Source organism: Schistocerca cancellata, chromosome 2, assembly GCF_023864275.1.
Source record: "Schistocerca cancellata isolate TAMUIC-IGC-003103 chromosome 2, iqSchCanc2.1, whole genome shotgun sequence".
NCBI classification, from domain to species: Eukaryota; Metazoa; Arthropoda; class Insecta; order Orthoptera; family Acrididae; genus Schistocerca; species Schistocerca cancellata.
Genome location: NC_064627.1, coordinates 433,817,289 through 433,837,656, shown reverse-complemented (window position 1 = coordinate 433,837,656; position 20,368 = coordinate 433,817,289). Strand labels below are relative to the sequence as shown.

Sequence of the window (20,368 nt, the reverse complement as noted above, 5' to 3'; positions counted from 1 at the left end):
TTATTCCGTTGGTGATTGCACGCATCGACAAGCGGTGTTTGGCGAATCATAGTCAACTATGAGGCACATACTTTGGTACATGCACAATAATCACAATGTTTGTATTGACCGAGATAATGAGGCAAGTACATGTTTTTTGAATGGGACGCTATACTTTTTTTACCATCATTCGAACGCTCTGGAAAAGACGCGTATAGTGATGTAACGCATGTTGCTATTGTGATACAAACTTCGCTTAAAAGACGCTGGGAAATATTGTACGATTGAAGGTCGAGGCGGTCGGAAGCAGCTGCAGACCGTAAACACGCCTCGCGCGATCCACAGGCTGAGTTGCCGTGCTCTATATGCAGCATGCACGGCCTACGCTATGTAGGTAAATCCTCATCCGCCCTCTTTTAAGTAAAGTTTGAATCACAACAGCAACATGCATTACATCACTATACGTGTCTTTTTCCAGAGCGATCGAATGATGGTAAAAAAAGTATAGCGTCCCATTTAAAAAATATGTACTTGCCTCATTATCTCGGACAATATAAACGTTGTGATTATTGTGCATGTACCAACATATGTGCCCCATAGTCCGCTATGATTTGCCAAAAACTGCATGCCGATACGTGCAATCACCCCCGGAATAAAGGGGGTGTTACATCTTACGCGACTCACCCAGTATATTCTTAAAAACAAAACTAGAAAATACATGTTGTTATTCATTAGACTGCTACCATATGGGGGTATTCTTCTGTATTATTTTGTCAGCACACTGGTACAGGCTGTCAACTCAGTCATGTGCAACACTTCTTGATGTGCCATACCTGTATGACTCTGTATTGCCTTGAGGACGCATTTATATTTTTTAATGTTTTACTTGTTGTGTACAACTTCATACACAATGGTAAGGAGAGGCAGGCTACAGAGTGGTGGGAGCTGAAATGAGTAACGAACAAGTTAACACAGTAAACAGAAGATTTACTTAACTTGGGGTTCTCCGAGTGAACAAAGACTCTTTACAGATAATGCAGCAAGAAATAGAATCCAGCTCTCAGTGTCAACAAGAAAGAGGATCTCCAAACTAAGGAGAAACGATGGTGTCACAGCAAAGAGGCTACGAGGGCAAGTGTGCTGTCTGGCTAACACTGGCCATCCTATATTGTGGTAATCAGAGGGCACTCATGGCATTGAGCCACTGGAGGCTCAGCAGGTGTCCTCCATGGGTCCACTGAATTCTGCATGACTGCTATCAACGCCAGATAGAAACTTCCAATTCCATTGCTGACTTCAAGATGCCCTTGCTATTGGTACGTGATACCACATAACTCTCTTTTTATCATGAGGTAATGTTATTTTAGGAATTTATACATTTACTGTAATTACTTATGTAAAGGTGATTTTATATTTTTTATATCACAGTCTGTTACGATAGTACAAAAACAAATGTGCAATTCATCGCACTGCATTATTTCATAGCCTGTGCACTGAGAGTATGTAAAAAAGAACTTACATAAAATGGTTAATGTACAATTACAGCTACAACATTTTTATAATTTTTTGTAACCTTAGAGATCTGAAGATGGTAGCTTAGCCCTGGCAAAACTAGTAATGCAGTGTACATACAGGCAATCAAGGCAATAAAAACTTCATACCTGAAGTTTTCTTTACATTTAATTCATGATCACTTTCTAGCTGACAATGTCAAGTATTAGAATAACTGTGAGTCTGAAATTTGGACTATAAATACAAGAAATTAAAAAGTTTGTTTTTTCATTTCAAGCTAAGGAACGAGCTCTACAATTGAAGTTTCTATAATGCAAAAACATGATGGTATTCGTTGTGTCACACAGAAAAGCTGCACCATAATTTTACAAGGCTGAGTTTCTGGAGAATAAATGGGATTTATATTCAGGTCATTTTGGTATATTAACCCACTTTCCAGAATGTCAACCCATACGATCTGTTCCTCTTTCAATGTAAATTGGTCATCTGATACATTTCTCAATATGTTTTATTTTTATTTGTTTACTTTATTTTTTGGTTGCTGTACACTTCATCAGCAATAGCTACATTGCTTTGGCTGTTCTAAACTATGCACGCTGAAGACTGTATCTTCTAATTATTTTGTGATTCCTCTCTGGATGGTCTCTGGCAGTTACGGAACAAATTTTTACATAAATACAATGAAGCAAATGTTTATCTCTGTTGCAGAAAGTGGTCTTTCCTCAGCTTTACAGACAACTACTGCTCTCTATGACAAGGGAGTGGATGCTATTAGTAAGATGTCTGCAGAAGATATTACACAGGTTTTTAAAGAAGCAAGAATGTGTGAACTTTTGCTGAAACCAGGCATGACAATTTATCAGTTAGCATTAGAAGCTGGCTGCTTTTCTACTGAAGGTAAGTGGATGTAATTTCATATTACTCATTTAGAAAACCTTCGCATTCAGAGTAGTAAACATTTTGAAATGTAGACTGAACAAATATATGCTGGCGAAGAGAATAATATTGTAGTGCATTGACAGTATTCAGTCAAAAAGTACGCCAGAGCGGAATTGAATTGCTACAAAGCCCACTGCAGGCAGCGAGAGTGTTATTGTTGTGAAGCAATCACAGCGAACAGCGTTGCGAAGCACAACCAGCTGGACGTGGCATAGCAACAGCTGATGCTGCAGTTCCCTAGTGGAAGAACAGAAGTCTTTCCTCAATTGCCTCCACAGAAGTGTTTAGAGTACATGCCTTAAGCCCTACACAAACTTAGTCTGGAGCGTATAAGTAGTAAGCCATTCATATACTAAAATATTCTTGTCTCAGTATCACAGACTGTGCCATGAACCTTTGACTCCTGGAGCAATATCCCATAATACAGTATGACTGTTGTTCGACCAAGGGACGGGGCAGTGTGCCCTGAGTCACGAGAGCAGCTGCCACCAGACCACCAGAGCAGAGAGTCGCATGCTCGCAGGAAGGAGGTCACAGTTGCTTGCACAGTATGAGTATCATCAGCTGTGCCACACGCTGTCATCACAGTCGCAGCCAGAGACACCGCTGACAACAGCGTTCAAGTGATGCCATGCTCAACCCTGCTCTTTGCTCTGTAAGCAATGATGGACCTCTATTGTTTTGTGAGAGACAACTGGACATCTCCACCAAGCCATTCCTGAGGACCAGAATAAAGAAGTTAATTAGACAAATCTACTGTCATACTGCCATCTCATTTCCTCTCCACAGATGATGACCCATAGGTCATCTAACACTGGTGTCAGATCATTGACATCACCTTCTTAGAGTAATGTCTGAACCAGCAGCATACGGTACGGTGAGTCCAAAATTTTTTATTTTATTTGGGTGATGGAGAAAAGGTTGACAGGTGTACATTTGGTAAAGTAGATTTTACTGTGAGTAGAGCACCATTGGATTTGTCTAGTTTTAGAGGTAATGGGATCAAGTTTGGTTAGTGCCTGTTAGAAGTGCACTGTGTTACCTTGAGGGCCGCTCAGTGTCATGTACGGAATAAGTTCTAGTAAAATGTTATATATATATGTAATTATGGGCATATATCTAGCAATGCCAAGGTTTGAGATGGCTCATGATTAGACAAAAGAATTAAGTTAATGTATTTTGTTTTTTTTGTCTTGTGAATGTTAGTTCTCAAAATAAGTGTTCTCAAGGACAACACTTTAACAGAACTAGAGGCGCAAGGTGTGTCAGAGCTGGAAGCAGTACGCATATCGTTAAGAAAGATAGTACAACCAACTGTGAATAATACAGAACTGCGAGGGTTGGTAGAATTGCAGTCGTCACATCAGGGTGTATTTTTGTCAGACACTTGTTTAACTGTTCCTTTTTCTGGCAAGGCAACTAAGAATGTGCAGGCCTGGCTGAGATGGAAGGTTGGTCTGGTAAGGACTTAATGAGTGTTGCAAAATAGAGGGTAATAGAGGAAGGTAAAATTTATGTAGGGTATACAGAAACTCTTAAGGGAGCCATAACATTCAAAGAATTTAAAGAATGTTTAATTCATAGATAAACGAAATGAAATAGTGCCCTACACTCTAGGAACAATTAGGGGTAATAATTAAAAGAAATACGGAAACTGTGGAATAGTTCTTGGATACAATAAAGAAAATTAATGGATGTATCTATGAATTTGGACAGGATGCTGTAGCCAATGAAATTATTTTGCACGAAGCTAAGCAGAGGGTGCTCGATGGTTTTTTAAGAGAGCTGCTTGCGGAAGAATCAAGAGATGTACGGACAGGCGGTCCAACGGATTTGCGCACAGCAGTGTGGTTATCAATAGCTTGTGACGAGAATAATTTGTTGACTGGAATGCAGGGTAAATGGACAGTGTTTGCAGGTAATATAAAATGTTTCAGGAGTGGACGAACAGGGCATGTAAGGAGGCAGTGTCACGAGCCTCGAGGTGAAAACACCTACGGGAACCCTAGGTCCACCAGTGAACATTGCCACTAAGACTGGATGCTACGAAATCATATGCAGAAGTGGATTGTACTATAAGAGGAATAATAGGAAAAAAGAATTGCATGGACACAGGGGCGCATGTCAGTAGCCAGTAGTGATCTGGTGAAACATAAGCAAATAAGACCCACGACGGTACAGTTGCATGGTCTGAGGAGTAAAGATATCACACCGTTAGGATTGGTGGACATAGACTTTTGCCTGAATACAGTTCAATTTAAACAATGTGTAGAGATTGTGCCACATGTGAGTGAGGGCTGCGACATGATTATAGGATTAGATTTCTTGTATCATTGTGCCATAATCGATCTTCAGCAACATAGGGTGGAACTTAACCGAAAAGTGTTTCAGTTAGTTGAAGCCATTGCCAGTGAGCAATGTTGCAAAGGGAGTCTGTCGCGAACCGATTTAACCATGAATGATCACACTAAGACTTGGTTTGCCTGATTGGTACCTAAGGGTACTGGGAAATTACTTTGGGGAAGTGTTGAGGTTGTTGGTAGGAATTTTGTGTGTGGGGCAGCTGTTAGAAGAGAATGAAGTATTAGATCAGGCGGATTGCTTTGTCAAAAGAGGTATTGTATGCATACAAGAAATAAAGGCTCAAAAGAAGGTATCTATTTTTATAGATAATTTTAGCACAGAGGACGTAGGTTTAATAAAGGGGTTGTTAATTGTAATATGGATATCCTGCAGGAAGAAGAGTGGGACATGAAGGGTCTCAGCAACGGACAATCGCCGAACGCAGCTGAAATTGCATTGCAAGGAAAAGTGTAGCACCTAGAGGGAAACAACAGGAAATAATGAAAAAATTAGTTTTGGTTTTTAGGGATTTATTTTTTTCCAAAAGGTCTATTATCAGCTATACATATTACACAGCACTGCATATCAACGAGAAATGAATCACCAATTTACGGCAAACGTTACAGAAAACCAAGGTATTTACAGCCAATTTTGGAGGAATTTATCGATCAATAGCTGAAAGGTGGAATAACTGAAGAAAGTAATAGTGCATGGGGCAGGGGGGCAGGAAAAGTTATTGTGTCATAAAAATCAATGTGTGGAACACAAAAGTATACGTTCTGTTGCGGTGACAGACATCTAAATGTGAAAACCATAATGGATGCCTACCCTTTGCCAATCATCACAGAAATCTTGGACCATTTAGGGCAATGCAGATATTTTTCAACAATGGATTTGAAGAGTGGTTATTATACACATATAAGTTTCACCCCCAGGATTGATACAAAACAGCATTTTCAACACCCTGGGGACACTACAAATACAGAAGAATGCCACTTGGATAAAAAAAATGCACCTGCAACGTTTCAGAGATTTTTTGATGGCATACTCAGTGGTTTAAAACCACACCAATGCTTAGTTCATCTTGATGATATGGGAGTGATACAAAACTGCTTATGCAGTGATTAACTGAAATATCCCTAAGGTTAAAAGGAGAAAAGTTAACACTGAGTACAGAAAAGTGCAATTTTGTGATGAAAGAGGTAGCATACCTAGGTCATATCATAAGTAAAGATCGAGGTTAAGACAGACCCAAGATTGGTGAGAGCTGCACATAAATTTCCTGTACAAAATTGTCTAAAGGAGTTGCAGTCACTCGTCGGAGTCACAAACTATTACTGCTGGTTTGTGAAAGGATCTGCAGGTATTGCCAGACTGTAGACCCTTTTGTTAAAATAGGGTACTAAATTTGTGTGGTCAGAAGAGTACTAGCATGCTTTTGAGGAGCTAAAAGAAGGTTTAACATCGAGCCTGATTTTCTGGATTTTAATAGAGTATTTATTATATCATGTGATGCATCAAACCATGCATGTGACTATGTGTTGTCAAAAGAGGTAGAAGTTGTGTAAGGTCTGGTATCTTACACATAAAGAAAAGTAAATTCCACAGAAAGAAATTATTCCCACAATGGAGAAAGAAATGTCAAGCCGTACTGGTATTTTTAGAGTCACGTATGGTATTTATAGAGTCACGTATTTCAAATATTATCAGTATGGTAAAAAGTTTGTGATAACAGACCATGTGAGGTTAAGATGACTGTTGGGGTTAAGGCTGACACAATGTACAGTAAGACTAAGTGAATTTGATTTCGAAGTCATGTGTAAACCTGGGAAGAAGTTCAGAAATGTGGATGGCATAAGTAGAAAAGTAGCAGTATTACATATTGGAGGTAATGAGCATCAGGAATGCTGAACTGCACAGAGAGCAGATGAAAACTGTAAGCAGTATTTCAAGCAGTCACAGTTTTGTATGCAGGATGAGTTGCTATGGAGAGAAACCAAGTTGGGACTGTGGGTAGTGGTACCAGCAAGATAAGGAATAGAGTGTTAAGAGAAGCTCATGGTCTCATATTAGCAGGTCATGGAGGTTACAGTTCTACCAGCACAAAAGTAGCAGAAAGGTATTGGTGGAATAATGCATAGATGGTTGTAAACCATTGTGTGGGGAATTGCATCGTGTGCTTAGAGAGTGGATTTGTGCCAAACGAGAGTATTGTTGCAGGACTTGAAGCATTAGCACCAATCACATTTCTGTGGACTGATGTTTTAGGCCCAGTCAATAAAACACCTGCAGGGAATAAGTTCAGACTCACAGTCATAGATCATTTTTCAAGATCCGTATAAAAGGTCGCGATGCCAAACCAGCAAGCAGCAACAGTGGCAGAGGCACTTGTGAATAATTGGATACTGAAGTTTGGAGTGCCTGAAACAACAATATCAGATCAGGAAATGAACTTAATATCAGATAAATTCAAGGAATTGTGTAAGTTATTGGATATGAAGAAGTTAAGGACAAGTCCTCTCCATCCACAAGCCAATCGAAAAAGTGAATGCTTGGATTCTATGTTGACTTACATCACACCAACTGGGATGTCTATTTAAAGTATGTAGTCTATGTCTACAACTAAAAAAAACCACCACCAGCATAATACAGGGTTATCACTTTATGAAGTAGTACCATTCAACAAATTGAAAATGAAGAAAGGGGAGACTGGAGAGTCTGTTAAGGAATTTGCCAGAGTGATTAGGAAAATTTGGAATACAGTATGGAGGGCAAATACACAAACGCTGCAGAAACAGGAAGAAGGAATAGGCCATACCGCAAGAATGCCATAATATAAGGTTGGTCACTGTGTGATAATATCAACTTTGTATATGCTGAAGGGAAAAACAAAGAAGTTTTTGAAGTCTCAGGGGCCACACCAAGTGGTAGAAACTACATTGCCAGTAAATGTCAAGATTTTGTTGCCAACGAGAATGGCAATTTTGCATGAAGGGTGGTTGAAACCTTTTCAAGAAAGTCCGTAAGTTATTCCAGGATAGGAGATGTGGACTGGAAAGGGAAAGTGAGGAGAAAGGTATCAGTAGATAAGCAAGAGGTTGTGAATGGAACGTGACCAAGGAACCCATATGGATTAAGGCATAGGAGAGTCATTTAATATTTCCTTTTTAGATTAGGTATAAATTCTGTGTAATTAGTATAAGCAGCTGCGGAGTAGCATTGAATTTATGGGAAGAAAATTGATAGATATTGCTGCCTGCAGGTGAAGTGCAGTGAAGGCGAGATTGTGCAGTTCGTAGTGGGACTACTGAGCTTTATTAGGGTGGAAGCGTTTGGAACCACCACCTGGAAGGGGGAGTACTGTTCACCAAGCAGGAAGACATAGTGATCACCACTCATCACTAGGTGATACAGGTGGTACTCAGCACATGGGAGATGCATAATGAGGTGAGAAGATAGGAAGAAGCATTCGACAAATTCCTTCACAAATTCCTTCAGGAAACTGAAAGGTGCGGGATACTCACAGGAAGTGCTGGGGGTATGTCAGAGAGTTCATGGGAGTGTATGAGAAGTTAATGAGTGAGGTGACCCAGGTACTGAGGGTTACTCTACATAAGCGAATGAAGAGGGGTGGGATCTATGCAGGAGGTTGGCTTGTATAAAAAAATATTTGGCACTGCTAATGAGGGAGACACTCGAAGGGTGAATGACATCATAGAATAGGTTAAGTAGTGGGCAAAGGGGAACAAAGCCGTGAGTTATTAGCACACTATGCAGATGTATTGAATAACACATGACTACTACAACTACTGACTGGAGAAGTCAGCCAGAGCTATAGAAGAGTCAGTTAATCAGAATATGAGAGAGCTGCAAATCGAAGCAGAACTCTTAGGTAAGGAAGTAGTAATGACAAAATGTTTGCAGTCCGTAGAAGACAGTGTTTGGGAAGCACGAGGTAAAGTACCAGAACTACAGGAGGCTAGGCAGCAGGCTGTAAGAGATCAGTCAAGGGTAAACTTGTTGTCACCAGAGCTGTATTTAGGGGGTCTAAGGAAATTGCAGAAGGAACCACCACTGGAGTTGCGATTGGTTTTAGATCCCGAGCACAAAAAATTTCTGTTTTATTTCAAGGTAGTCACAGTATCGGTGAGAACTGATGGAGAAAAAGTTTACATTTCCATTTATGAGTGCTACATAGTGCATGCATATCCTGTCAAGTGGGGGATACTGAAGAAATTTGTAAAAGTAAGAACACAATGACCATTATTAATTGCAAAAGACAGGGGAAGAAGTGTAGAAATGGAGTAAGCAAAGTTATAAAAATGCTGTCAAGGGGAAATCACAGTCTGTCCGAATATGGTAATAAGAGAGGGGTAGGACTCCTGCACAGATAAACTGCTAATGGGACAAAAGGAGGTAAAAGAACGCAAGAAAGAAGGGACCCGGAACTGTACATTCAGCAGGTCTAGGCATGTTGGTTGTACTCTACCTTTGACAAGATGGTAGTAGCGGCTAGTTCTTTTGAGAAGGGAAGCTTACTTCAGCAAAGAAGTTAGAATTAAAGAGGACTAGTTGTTATTAAAGGCAACAGTGTGCGAGATAATGGGGCCTACTTTCCATCTGCCCACCATGATTTCAAGGGATAACTCTCCTGAATATTTCGCAACTTCATTTACCTTAGCCAGAGAGCCCATGGAAGTACACCTGCTGCAAATCAAACCAGCTTAAATCAAACTCTAGGGCCAGAATTAATGCAGTCCATAAATGCTCTTCTGAACCAGCAGAAGAGACAAGTCTCCATGGAAACCTTAGTGCAGCATATAAATTTATATTGGAAGAATTGTTATCAGGACACAACATAGACTATTGTCATACCTACCACCACAGCGGCACTTGTTCTGCTGAGTGTAATACTTGTTTTGGTACATAGTAGATGCAGCATAAAACTGATTTCAGACCCAGCTGTCATTTAGATTCCAGTGGATTGGATATCCCAAGCATAAAAGCAGTAGAAGGAAGGTGAATGCAGGAGGGGGTAGTATTAAGGATAATTGATGCATTTTAGCTTGTAAGTTTGGAACAGAGAGTTATAAGTTATTATGCAAGAAGACTAGTAATCGAATAACTTACATGATGTTTGAGTTAAGGGGCAGGGCAAAGTGCCCTGAAGAAATGTGTAAGGTTAAGTGATACACTTAAGGAAACCAGTTGTTAGAATAATTCTTAAGAGCAAAAAAGAGCCAGAAGGACTGGTCATCAGGAACTCTAGTGTAAAGGATAATGTAATTTGGTCATGTTAAAAAGGAAGATGATGTAGCATATCAACCATATTTGGTCAAAAAGTATGCCAGAGCAGAATTATGCTGCAACAGAGCCTGCACAGGCAGGCAATAGTCTTATGCGTTGCCAAGCAAAACATGGCCAACAGGCTTTGCAAGCAGAGCCAGCTGGGCTCCATATAGCAACAGCCAACACTGCAATATGCTAGTGGAAGGACAGATGCCTTTCCTCATTTGCCACCACAGAAGTGTCTGGAGTACGTGTCTGTAAGCCCTAAACTAATACAGTCTGGAGTGTATAAATACTCAGGCATTTGTTTACTACAATAATTACATCTCATATCACAGCCTGCACCACATGCCTGCGACACTTGGAGCAACATACTGAAATGCAGGACGGGGTCCACTGTTCAACAACAGGAGGGGGAAGTGTGCCCAGATTCATGAGAGCAGCAACCGGCAGGGCAGAGAGCAGCTCACTCACTGGAAGGAGATCACGCCAGTCTCCACAGTTCTGTCAGCTGCACTGCTGTCATTATGTTCGCAGTTAGAGACATCACTGACAGTGACATTGAAGTTACATCACCCTCGTCCCCCTCTTTGCTCTGCCAGAAATGTGGGACGTATATTATTTCGCATGAAAGGCAACTGAATGCCTCTACCAAGCTGTTCCTGATGTACTACGACCCAGGGCTGGAATAAATAAGTTAATTAAACAAATCTTCTGTTGTCCTGACATCTCATTTTGCTCTCTATGGGTGAAATCCATGTGTCATTTAACAGTATACAAGACTTTGAGTGATTATGTCTAATGCTAATGTGACATAGCAAATAAATAAAGAATGTGAGTTAGGATATTTACTGTTCCAAATGCAGTATTCACATGCTGAGCATTTGATGAAGCATGAACTGGGGATAAAGAGGAGGTAATAATAGTTTTAATGAAATAAAATATGGAGTATGAGCTGCTTGTACATCTGTCATTTCCAAACTTCTTGGTACTGTACTCCCTTTGTCTTTTTTATTTGGATCATAGTGGATGTATTACATCAGATTATGTAGTTGGTACATCCTGCACATACCAGCCCCAGAAAATGATTATTTGGAGTTTGATTTTTTTCTGTAGAATCAACTCACAAGGGCAACCTTTCTGCTTATTTTGGCTTGTAAATATCGGGCAAGGCTTATGTTTCATATATTACAGACTGGATCTTTTATTGTAAAAATTACCAAAAAATTAATTCAATCAACTGCTATTATTATTATTATTATTATTTTATTATTATTGCTATTATCTTCTTGGATATGTGGTCCATCCACACTGATGAGCCAAAACATTATCACCACTGCCAACTGCAATGTCGGATGCCACCTGGTGGTGCTGCAGTCACATGACACGGTAAATATATGTAAGCAGAGTAGACACAGACAAGGGATCATCCTGATGAAGGTATGGGCTGCAAATGAAATCTGCTGAGATAAGGGACTTTGAAAAAGGGCAGATTATTATTACTCAGAACGTGTGAACGAGTTTCTCGAAAACGGTGAAGATGGTCGAATGTTCATGTGCTACTGTTGTGAGCATGTACGGAAAGAAGTAGAAGGACAGTGAAACTAACACTAGGTGCTTAATTAGGGCCAGCCACAACATGCGAAACTTCACGTATGCAGCATGTGTGGGCATGCCGAGGCCCAGCCTGTCACTCAGGTTTGCTCGCTCCTTCTTGGAAGTACTTGGAACAGCACAATATTTCATTTAGCATTGTGATGCAGCATTTCTCGGTGGGCACAACTCTCTTAGTTCGGCAGAATCATGGTGTCATTGCTGTTTATCCTTCACTGTTTGTTCGTGGTCTGAAGCACGTTCACAGGTCCAGTGGCTGTTTGCACAAAAAGAGGCAGTTTAGCACAGTCCTTTAAAATGAATGGGAATAACAAGAGAGGGATGAGAAATCTTAATTTGCATAATTAAGGAATGCTGCTTATATGCTATGAAACACCGTTACACTACCATGCAGTGAGAATTTAAATATGAAAGAGCAAAAAATTACAACAATCGACAGACGTGATTCATTGTTCTGTACATCAAGAAGTACTCTATGGTAAATTTGCGGGCATGGCACACTTGAAGAAATTGATGGTATGAATGATAAATTTCCTGGAGTCGCACCCATTATTCCATTGTCAGTTGCAACAGTTTTCAGTGGAAATAAATGAAGACAATGGGTACTTCATATATTACTTCATAGTATGGTGACTAAGTCAAGGGGGATGCCTGGAATGATTTTTCAGTTTAAAACTTGCTGTTGTTGAAGTTATGAAGGAAAGAGGAATTCAGGGATGAAAATTAAAACAGACTTCGCACTTTAAGTGACTTGACGGCACACTGCTCACAGTAAGACTTTCCGAGGTGAGACTCAACTTATTTCTAATATGATAGGGATGTATTTAAAAAGAAAATCGCATTGTAGAAGGGGCATATCTGACAAAGACAGTCCAGTTCCCTAGGCTTACTGGCATCAAAGAAAGCATGGGGTCTGAACAATTTACTGTGGCCTTGCAAAAATTAAAAGGATAGTTTTATAAAGATTTTGAAGACACTCAGTCCTACATCTCTTTTCGAGCTTTTTGAAGATCATTTGCTGTATCAGTTGAAAGCATCCTGTGCCGTGTGCGCATATAACTGACAGACCTGCAAGGTAATTCCAGTTTAAGTGGTAAATCTTTTTAGGTTAAAACTGTGCAGGACTCTACAATCCTTTCCTCAGGTAGATTTTCCAAGTATCCCTAATGAGGTTGCAAAAGTCCTCGCAATATTTCGATTGACATATTAGCGTGAAATATCTGTTTTCAATTATGAAACTAAATAAGTCACGATTACGTGGCAACTTGAATGTGAAACTCTGTGAAATTGTGTGTATCTGTCGATATGCTGACAGTTTGTATCAGGTAAAAATTGTATTATGTCTTCAATGTGCCAAAAATAATTAATTAATACTGAAAACTTGTTTTGTTTGTGATCTATATTGTTAAGACAAGTGAAATATAAAATCAGGTCGCATGCAGAGCAACTGTACTGCCATTTAAATGCTGCACATTCACTGTTCTTCCCTCTTCCCCCTCGTTGGGCCCAGACAGTGTGATGTGGCAGTGGGAGAATGTGAAGCATGGCTGAGCACTTTGGCACTCGGGCCCAGGCATGGCCCCATGAGCCGAAATCTGTCCCCTTGGATAGACATCCATGACTCTTCAGAGTATGGGATTAGGAGGCATGTCTGTTCTGTAAAGTAGGATACATGGTGATCTGTGGCATCTCTGACAAAAGAGCATAACGCTGGTGTACGCATAAGTGTTTTGGAGCACACTGTTCATCATACATTGTTAAACATGGTGTGCCGCAACAGACACCCTTACATGTTCACATGCTGATCCAACAAGATTGTCATTTATGATTGTACTGGGCAGTGGACCATCAGGATTCGATGGTCGATCAATGGAAATGTGTTTGCTCTTCGGGTGAATCACATTTTTGCTATAGATGTCGATGGTCGTCTCCAACGCTGTCATCAAGGTGAATGGTGGCTCGAAACGTGCAATGTGCCACAGACAGGCTAGTGGAATTAGTATTATGCTATGGGAGACATATTCCTGCACTTGCATGGGGTTTGTGGTAGTGATCAAAGACATGCTGACAGCTGTGAAACACCTGCATCCCTTCACACTTGGTGTCTCTCCCGACGGTGATGTCATTTTTCAGCATTATAGTTATTTGTGTTTTGGAGCCATAAACATGCTACAGTGGTTTGAGGAATATTATAATGAACTCACATTGATGTCTCAGCAACCAAATTTGCCTGATGTAAATCCTATGGAACCCATCTGGGCATATGCAAATCAGTGGCCCATTATTTATGTGAATTACATGACCTGTGTGTAGACATCTAATGTCATCCATAAAGTTACCAACAAACTGTCAGATCCCTGATATGCAGAATCTGTGATATATTTTGTTTCAAAGACATATGAACAAGCTATTAAGCAATGGTCAAAATGTTTTGGGTCATCAGTGTTTGCAACTAAATGAAAGGCTGTTTGTTTTTATACCTTACACATTTCACTTCCTTTTATTTATGGCTGAGCACTTTGGCACTCGGGCCCAGGCATGGCCCCATGAGCCGAAATCTGGCCCCTTGGATAGACATCCATGACTCTTCAGAGTATGGGATTAGGAGGCTTTGGTTTTACGTATTACAGGTCACTAATGCTTCACAAATAAAAGGAAGCTAAAAACAACCAGTCTTCCATTTACTGATGCTTCATAAATAAAAGGAAGCAAAAAACATACAGTCTGCCATGATGATGTTAATAACAACAAAAACAATAATAATAATAATAATAATAAGAAGAAGAAGAAGAAGAAGAAGAAGAATACCAAAGCTACTAATTAATAACAGAAAACGTAAAAATGACATATATAAGGTTTATTTTCTTTCTATTGTGCTTCAGTGACACACCGTCAGGAACAGGAACATTGTATGAAATGTAATAATCATAAGGTGGACATCATGAAGGTAACATTAAATGACAAATATTCTGAGTGAAAAATAGTTATGCAATCATGTCCAAGACACTTGATAACTGCTTCCATTAATCACCATTTCCTTAAGTCTAAACACAATGGTAAAATTGTTATAGCTGTAATGTGTCATACATTTGTTTACAACTTTGTGAAGTCAAATGATATCATTTGCCTTCACTTTTTTTTTAATTATCTTTTAAATTCTCCCACAAGTCCAACTCCTTGTCCAAGTTGTCGGAGACGGGCAACAGCATGAAATAGGGGATTGCCTGTGCCTGTAGGAGTGGGGTACAGTGGGGACTGTGCATGCCCCGGGACTGCTACAGTAACTGTGAAGGTCCTACAGGAACCTTGAAAAGTGAGGGCTGACGGGGCTCTGGTGAAGCTACGATAGGCCCAGCAAGCCAGTAGTGGATTATGATTTCTGCTTTCAAAAATAGAACAGGCCTCGGAAAGGGCGGATTTAATTGACAGTGAACTGGCTTTAAATGAGGACTAAGATTTGGAACATTATACAGGGCTATTACAAATGATTGAAGCGATTTCATAAATTCACTGTAGCTGCATTCATTGACATATGGTCACGACACACTACAGGTACGTAGAAAAACTCATAAAAGTTTTGTTTGGCTGAAGCCGCACTTCAGGTTTCTGCCGCCAGAGCGCTCGAGAGCGCAGTGAGACAAAATGGCGACAGGAGCCGAGAAAGCGTATCTCGTGCTTGAAATGCACTCACAGCAGTCAGTCATAACAGTGCAACGACACTTCAGGACGAAGTTCAACAAAGATCCACCAACTGCTAACTCCATTCGGCGATGGTATGCGCAGTTTAAAGCTTCTGGATGCCTCTGTAAGGGGAAATCAACGGGTTGGCCTGCAGTGAGCGAAGAAACGGTTGAACACGTGCAGGCAAGTTTCACGCGTAGCCCGCGGAAGTCGACGAATAAAGCAAGCAGGGAGCTAAACGTACCACAGCCGACGGTTTGGAAAATCTTACGGAAAAGGCTAAAGCAGAAGCCCTATCGTTTACAATTGCTACAAGCCCTGACACCCGATGACAAAGTCAAACGCGGTTGCAACAGCTCATGGAAGAGGATGCGTTCAATGCGAAACTTATTTTCAGTGATGAAGCAACTTTTTTTCTTAATGGTGAAGTGAACAGACACAATGTGCGAATCTGGGTGGTAGAGAATCCTCACACATTCGTGCAGCAAATTCGCAATTCACCAAAAGTTAACGTGTTTTGTGCAATCTCTCGGTTTAAAGTTTACGGCCCCTTTTTCTTCTGCGAAAAAAATGTTACAGGACACGTGTATCTGGACATGCTGGAAAATTGGCTCATGCCACAACTGGAGACCGACAGCGCCGACTTCATCTTTCAACAGGATGGTGTTCCACCACACTTCCATCATGATGTTCGGCATTTCTTAAACAGGAGATTGGAAAACCAATGGATCGGTCGTGGTGGAGATCATGATCAGCAATTCATGTCATGGCCTCCACGCTCTCCCGACTTAACCCCATGCGATTTCTTTCTGTGGGGTTATGTGAAAGATTCAGTGTTTAAACCTCCTCTACCAAGAAACGTGCCAGAACTGCGAGCTCGCATCAACGATGCTTTCGAACTCGTTGATGGGGACATGTTGCGCCGAGTGAGGAAGGAACTTGATTATCGGCTTGATGTCTGCCGAATCGCTACAGGGGCACATATCGAACATTTGTGAATGCCTAAACTTTTTGAGTTTTTGTATGTGTGTGCAAAGCATTGTGAAAATATCTCAAATAATAAAGTTATTGTAGAGCTGTGAAATCGCTTCAATCATTTGTAATAACCCTGTATATACAAACATTGACTGGAATGGTGGAGGAGATGGTAGACATGATGGAAAGAAGGAAGTTAGACCTATTGCAGTTAGCTGAAATGAGATGGAAAGGAGAAGGAAGGAGAGAACTGAGGAAAGGCTACTGACTGTAATGGAGTGGAAATGAGGAGGGAAGGAGAAATGGAATGGGAATAGTAGTAAGAGATGGATTAAAAGAGGAAGTGAAAAGAATAAGTGATACGATGATGAAGACCAGAATATCACTCAAGGGGATGACCATAGAGGAAACACAAGTGTATGCGCCGCAGGTGGGTTGCACTTCTGAGGAGAAGCAAGAGTTTGAAGAGGAAATGCAGAAGCACATGGGAAAGAAGAATGTGATAGTAATGGGGGATTTAAACAAGGCTGCGAAAGTGTGCTTGGACCAGAGGGTTAGGACTGCCGAAATGAAGAAGGTGAAAGACTATGGAGTTGGGTCAAAGGAATGGCTTGCTGGTTGGGAAGGCTTGGTTCAGGAAAAGAGAGAGCCACAAGATTAGCTGGTACAGTCAAGACTTAAAGAGAAAGTCGATAGTTGACTACTTCCTGTACAATAGTGAGATGAATAGGAACATCAGTGGCATTAAGGTAGTACCATCAGAGGCCTTGGATAGTGACCACCTTTTACTGGTAATGCACCTGAGAGGGACCAAGGATAATAAAGGGACAGAAAACCAGGAGAGACATATAATGGTATGGAAGTTGAAGGAGGAAGAAAGCAGGCTACAGTACCTACAAGTGGGTAAAGGAAACCATCCCAAAGGATGAACCAAAAACGGTAGAAGAGAAATGGGATAGATTCAAGGGAACATTGCTAAGTGCAGCGGAAGCAATATGTGGGAGGACAAGCAACAAAAAGATATAGAAAGAAACACTGTGGTGGAATGATAAAACAAAGGATATAATACAGAAGAAGAATAAAGCCTTTAGGGTATGGCTCCAGAAGAGAACAGTAGAGACAAAGGAAGAGTATCAAGCAAGAAAGAAACAAGTGAAAAGAATGGTGGCGGAGTAGAGAAGAAAGTGGATGGAACAGTGGACCAGAATGATGGAGGAGGATTGTGAAGGTTCAAAATAGGTGTTATATGGAATGATTAAAAAGTAAGAGGAAGAACAGTACGACAGATTATGCCAGAATGGTGAAAAAGTGGCCAGGATGTAGAGAAGAAGGAGGAATTCAAGAATATGTGGAAGGGAAGAATTCCTGAACCCAAATGGAGACCTGGATGAGGAGGAACAAGCTGAGAAGAAAAAAGAGGAGGAACAGCAAATAGAAAAAGACCTTCATGGAGAGAACTGGAAGAAGCATTGGGCAAGATGAAGGGAGGGAAGTCACCAGGTCTGGATGAGCTAAGTGTAGAGATGGTGAGAGCAGCAGGAGAGGTCGGGATGCAATGGATATATCAAGTACTGAAAATTGTGTGGAGAAAGATGATGATCCCAGAAGACTGGAAGAAGGGAATACTTGTCCCGATCTTTAAGAAGGGAAATAGAAAAGAGTGCAACTGATGAGTCATTGTGTAAAGATTTTTAAAAAGTTTTGTAAGCATGAATTTGACGATGAGAGAGGAGCAACATGGATTCAGAACAGGGAGGTGCATGGTGGATCTAATTTTTGGTGTAAAATAACTGCAGGAACAGCATTATGAATATGGAATAGATCTACTAATGACCTTCCTGGACACTGAAAAAGCGTATGATAGTGTACATAGAAGCAAAGTGTGGAAAGCCCTGAAAAACAGAGTAATAGCAAAACAGATTTGGAGGAAAGGGAAATGTACAATGAAAATGTGAGCTGTGTGGAAGTAGGAGGAGAGAGATCAGCTTGGATTGAACAGAGGAATTGCTTGAGGCAGGGAAGTGCATGTTCACCATTACTCTTCATTGTAGTGATGGATGATAATGAGTACAGTAGCACAAATAATGAAGGAAAGATGAAAGCAATGGTGTTTGCAGATGATCTGATGATTTGGGGGAATGAAGAGGAGGAAGTACAAGAGCAGTTGGACATGTGAGAACAAACAGTACAAGAATATGGGATGAAATTTAGTGTAAGTAAGAGTGAGATGATTATCACAGCAAGAACGAAGGAGAGATGAACAACTGGAATAACAATTGGTGGGGAACGATTGAGGAGAGTGGAGAGTTTCAAGTACCTAGGAAGTCTGATACAGGAAGATGGAAAAATGACAGGGAAATAAATGATCGGGGCAGAAAAGCAGAAGCATTTCGGAAGCGCGTCAGAAGCCTAATATGGAGCAAGGATGTACCCCAAATCAGTAAAAAGGTTCTATGCTGATCATATTACGTCCTGAGCCTCCTGACATATGCATCTGAAACCCGGGTTATGAAAGGAAGATATAAAAGCAAAGTAGAAGTTAGTGAGATGATATTCTTGAGGAACAGTATTGGAGTGACAAAAGATAGACAGGTTAAGAAATGAGAGGATCAGAGAGTTAATAAAGGTGGAACCATTACAAGAGGAGATAGAGAAATCAAGGCTGAGATGGTGTGGGCATAAGCGAGTGGAGGAGAAGAGGATACCCTGGAGGATACACGAGATGAAACTGGAAGGAAAGAGACCGAGAGGAAGACCGAGAGACAGATGGTTGAAAGGAGTGGAGGAATGCATCCAGAAGAAAGGAGAAGACCGGACCAAGATGAAGACAGAGAGATGGGGGCAAGACAGAAGACGATGGAGAGGCTTATGTTCCAAACAGACCCAGCCAGAGGCTGGAAACTGTCCAAGATGATAATCTTTTAAATTCTGATTATTGAACACTTACAAAAATAGTCTAAGACTAAAGACTAGTGGAAAACCATGTTTTTGACCACTACTTAGGCATTGCGAGACTGAGGTGGCAATGAGTCAGACATATTCTCAGCAAAACCCTTTAGTTGTGTTGAATGGTACAGAAGACTATATTACTAATGCGCATGCACAACTAAATAGAATGCCTAATGAGATCAAATTCATCAGTGAGACAGGAGTAGGTAACTTTACCAACTTTTTAGATATAACAATAAAGACAAAGGACCACGAAAAAGCATGCTTTCCCAGATTGTTATGGATAATGATAAATTTTCAGCTGTATGAAAACAAAATTAATGAAGAAATGCCAACCCTAGAAAACTAGTGAAAGTGTATGATTTTGATCAGAAAATGATTAAGGAAATGTTCGAGCAAAAGTTGAAACTCGCATAGCTCTCAGCCACCCACCGACGACATTACCCTAGAAAGAGAAATGAGTAAACAAAAGACTAATTTCATAGTTATCTCGTTTTATGGTAATATTTCAGACAAAATAGCCAGAACTTTTAAACACGTGGAAATCAAAGTTATATTGCACACAGAAAACAATTTTAAAAACACACCCCTAAAACACACCCAAGATAAAAATAAATAAATAAATTATTCCTTTGCACATTCAAAATGTCAAGTGCAGTTTCATTTTGTAAACCAATACGAATGGAGGTACAGATTGTGAGGATGCTGCCATTTAGGTATCTGACACTTTACCTTCACACCATTGTCTTCGCTATTTTGTATTGGTAACGTAGTGTGCTTTTCAGTACTACAAAATGTCTTCAGAAGCAAAACTGTTTGTGAAAATGTAGAAAGGTTAAACAAATAACAGCCTAAGTAGAAAAAAAAAAGTCACATTCATTCAATAAGTATTTGGCTGTGGTATCCTCCCCTATGAAGAGACAGACCAACTTTGGCAGCCATTGGCGTTCTTCATCCAGAAACTATCTGTGCCACAACAGAGCTGGTCACACAAGGTACATGTGACTTCAACTCTGATTATTGAACACTTATAAAGGTAGTCTAAGGCATAAGACTAGTGAAAAACCGTGTTTTTGACCACTACATA

The 20,368-nt window shown here is 40.5% G+C and overlaps 1 protein-coding gene across 1 annotated transcript in view; it reads left to right on the top strand.

Moving 5' to 3' along the window:
* The window catches only part of LOC126161913 (tyrosine--tRNA ligase, mitochondrial), a 121,895-nt gene that overhangs the window by 80,074 nt on the left and 21,453 nt on the right, over positions 1-20,368 (top strand). The window contains exon 7 of the mRNA XM_049918074.1: positions 2,200-2,388. Coding sequence (XP_049774031.1) covers positions 2,200-2,388 — 189 coding nt within the window. The remainder of the gene's footprint in view (positions 1-2,199; positions 2,389-20,368) is intronic.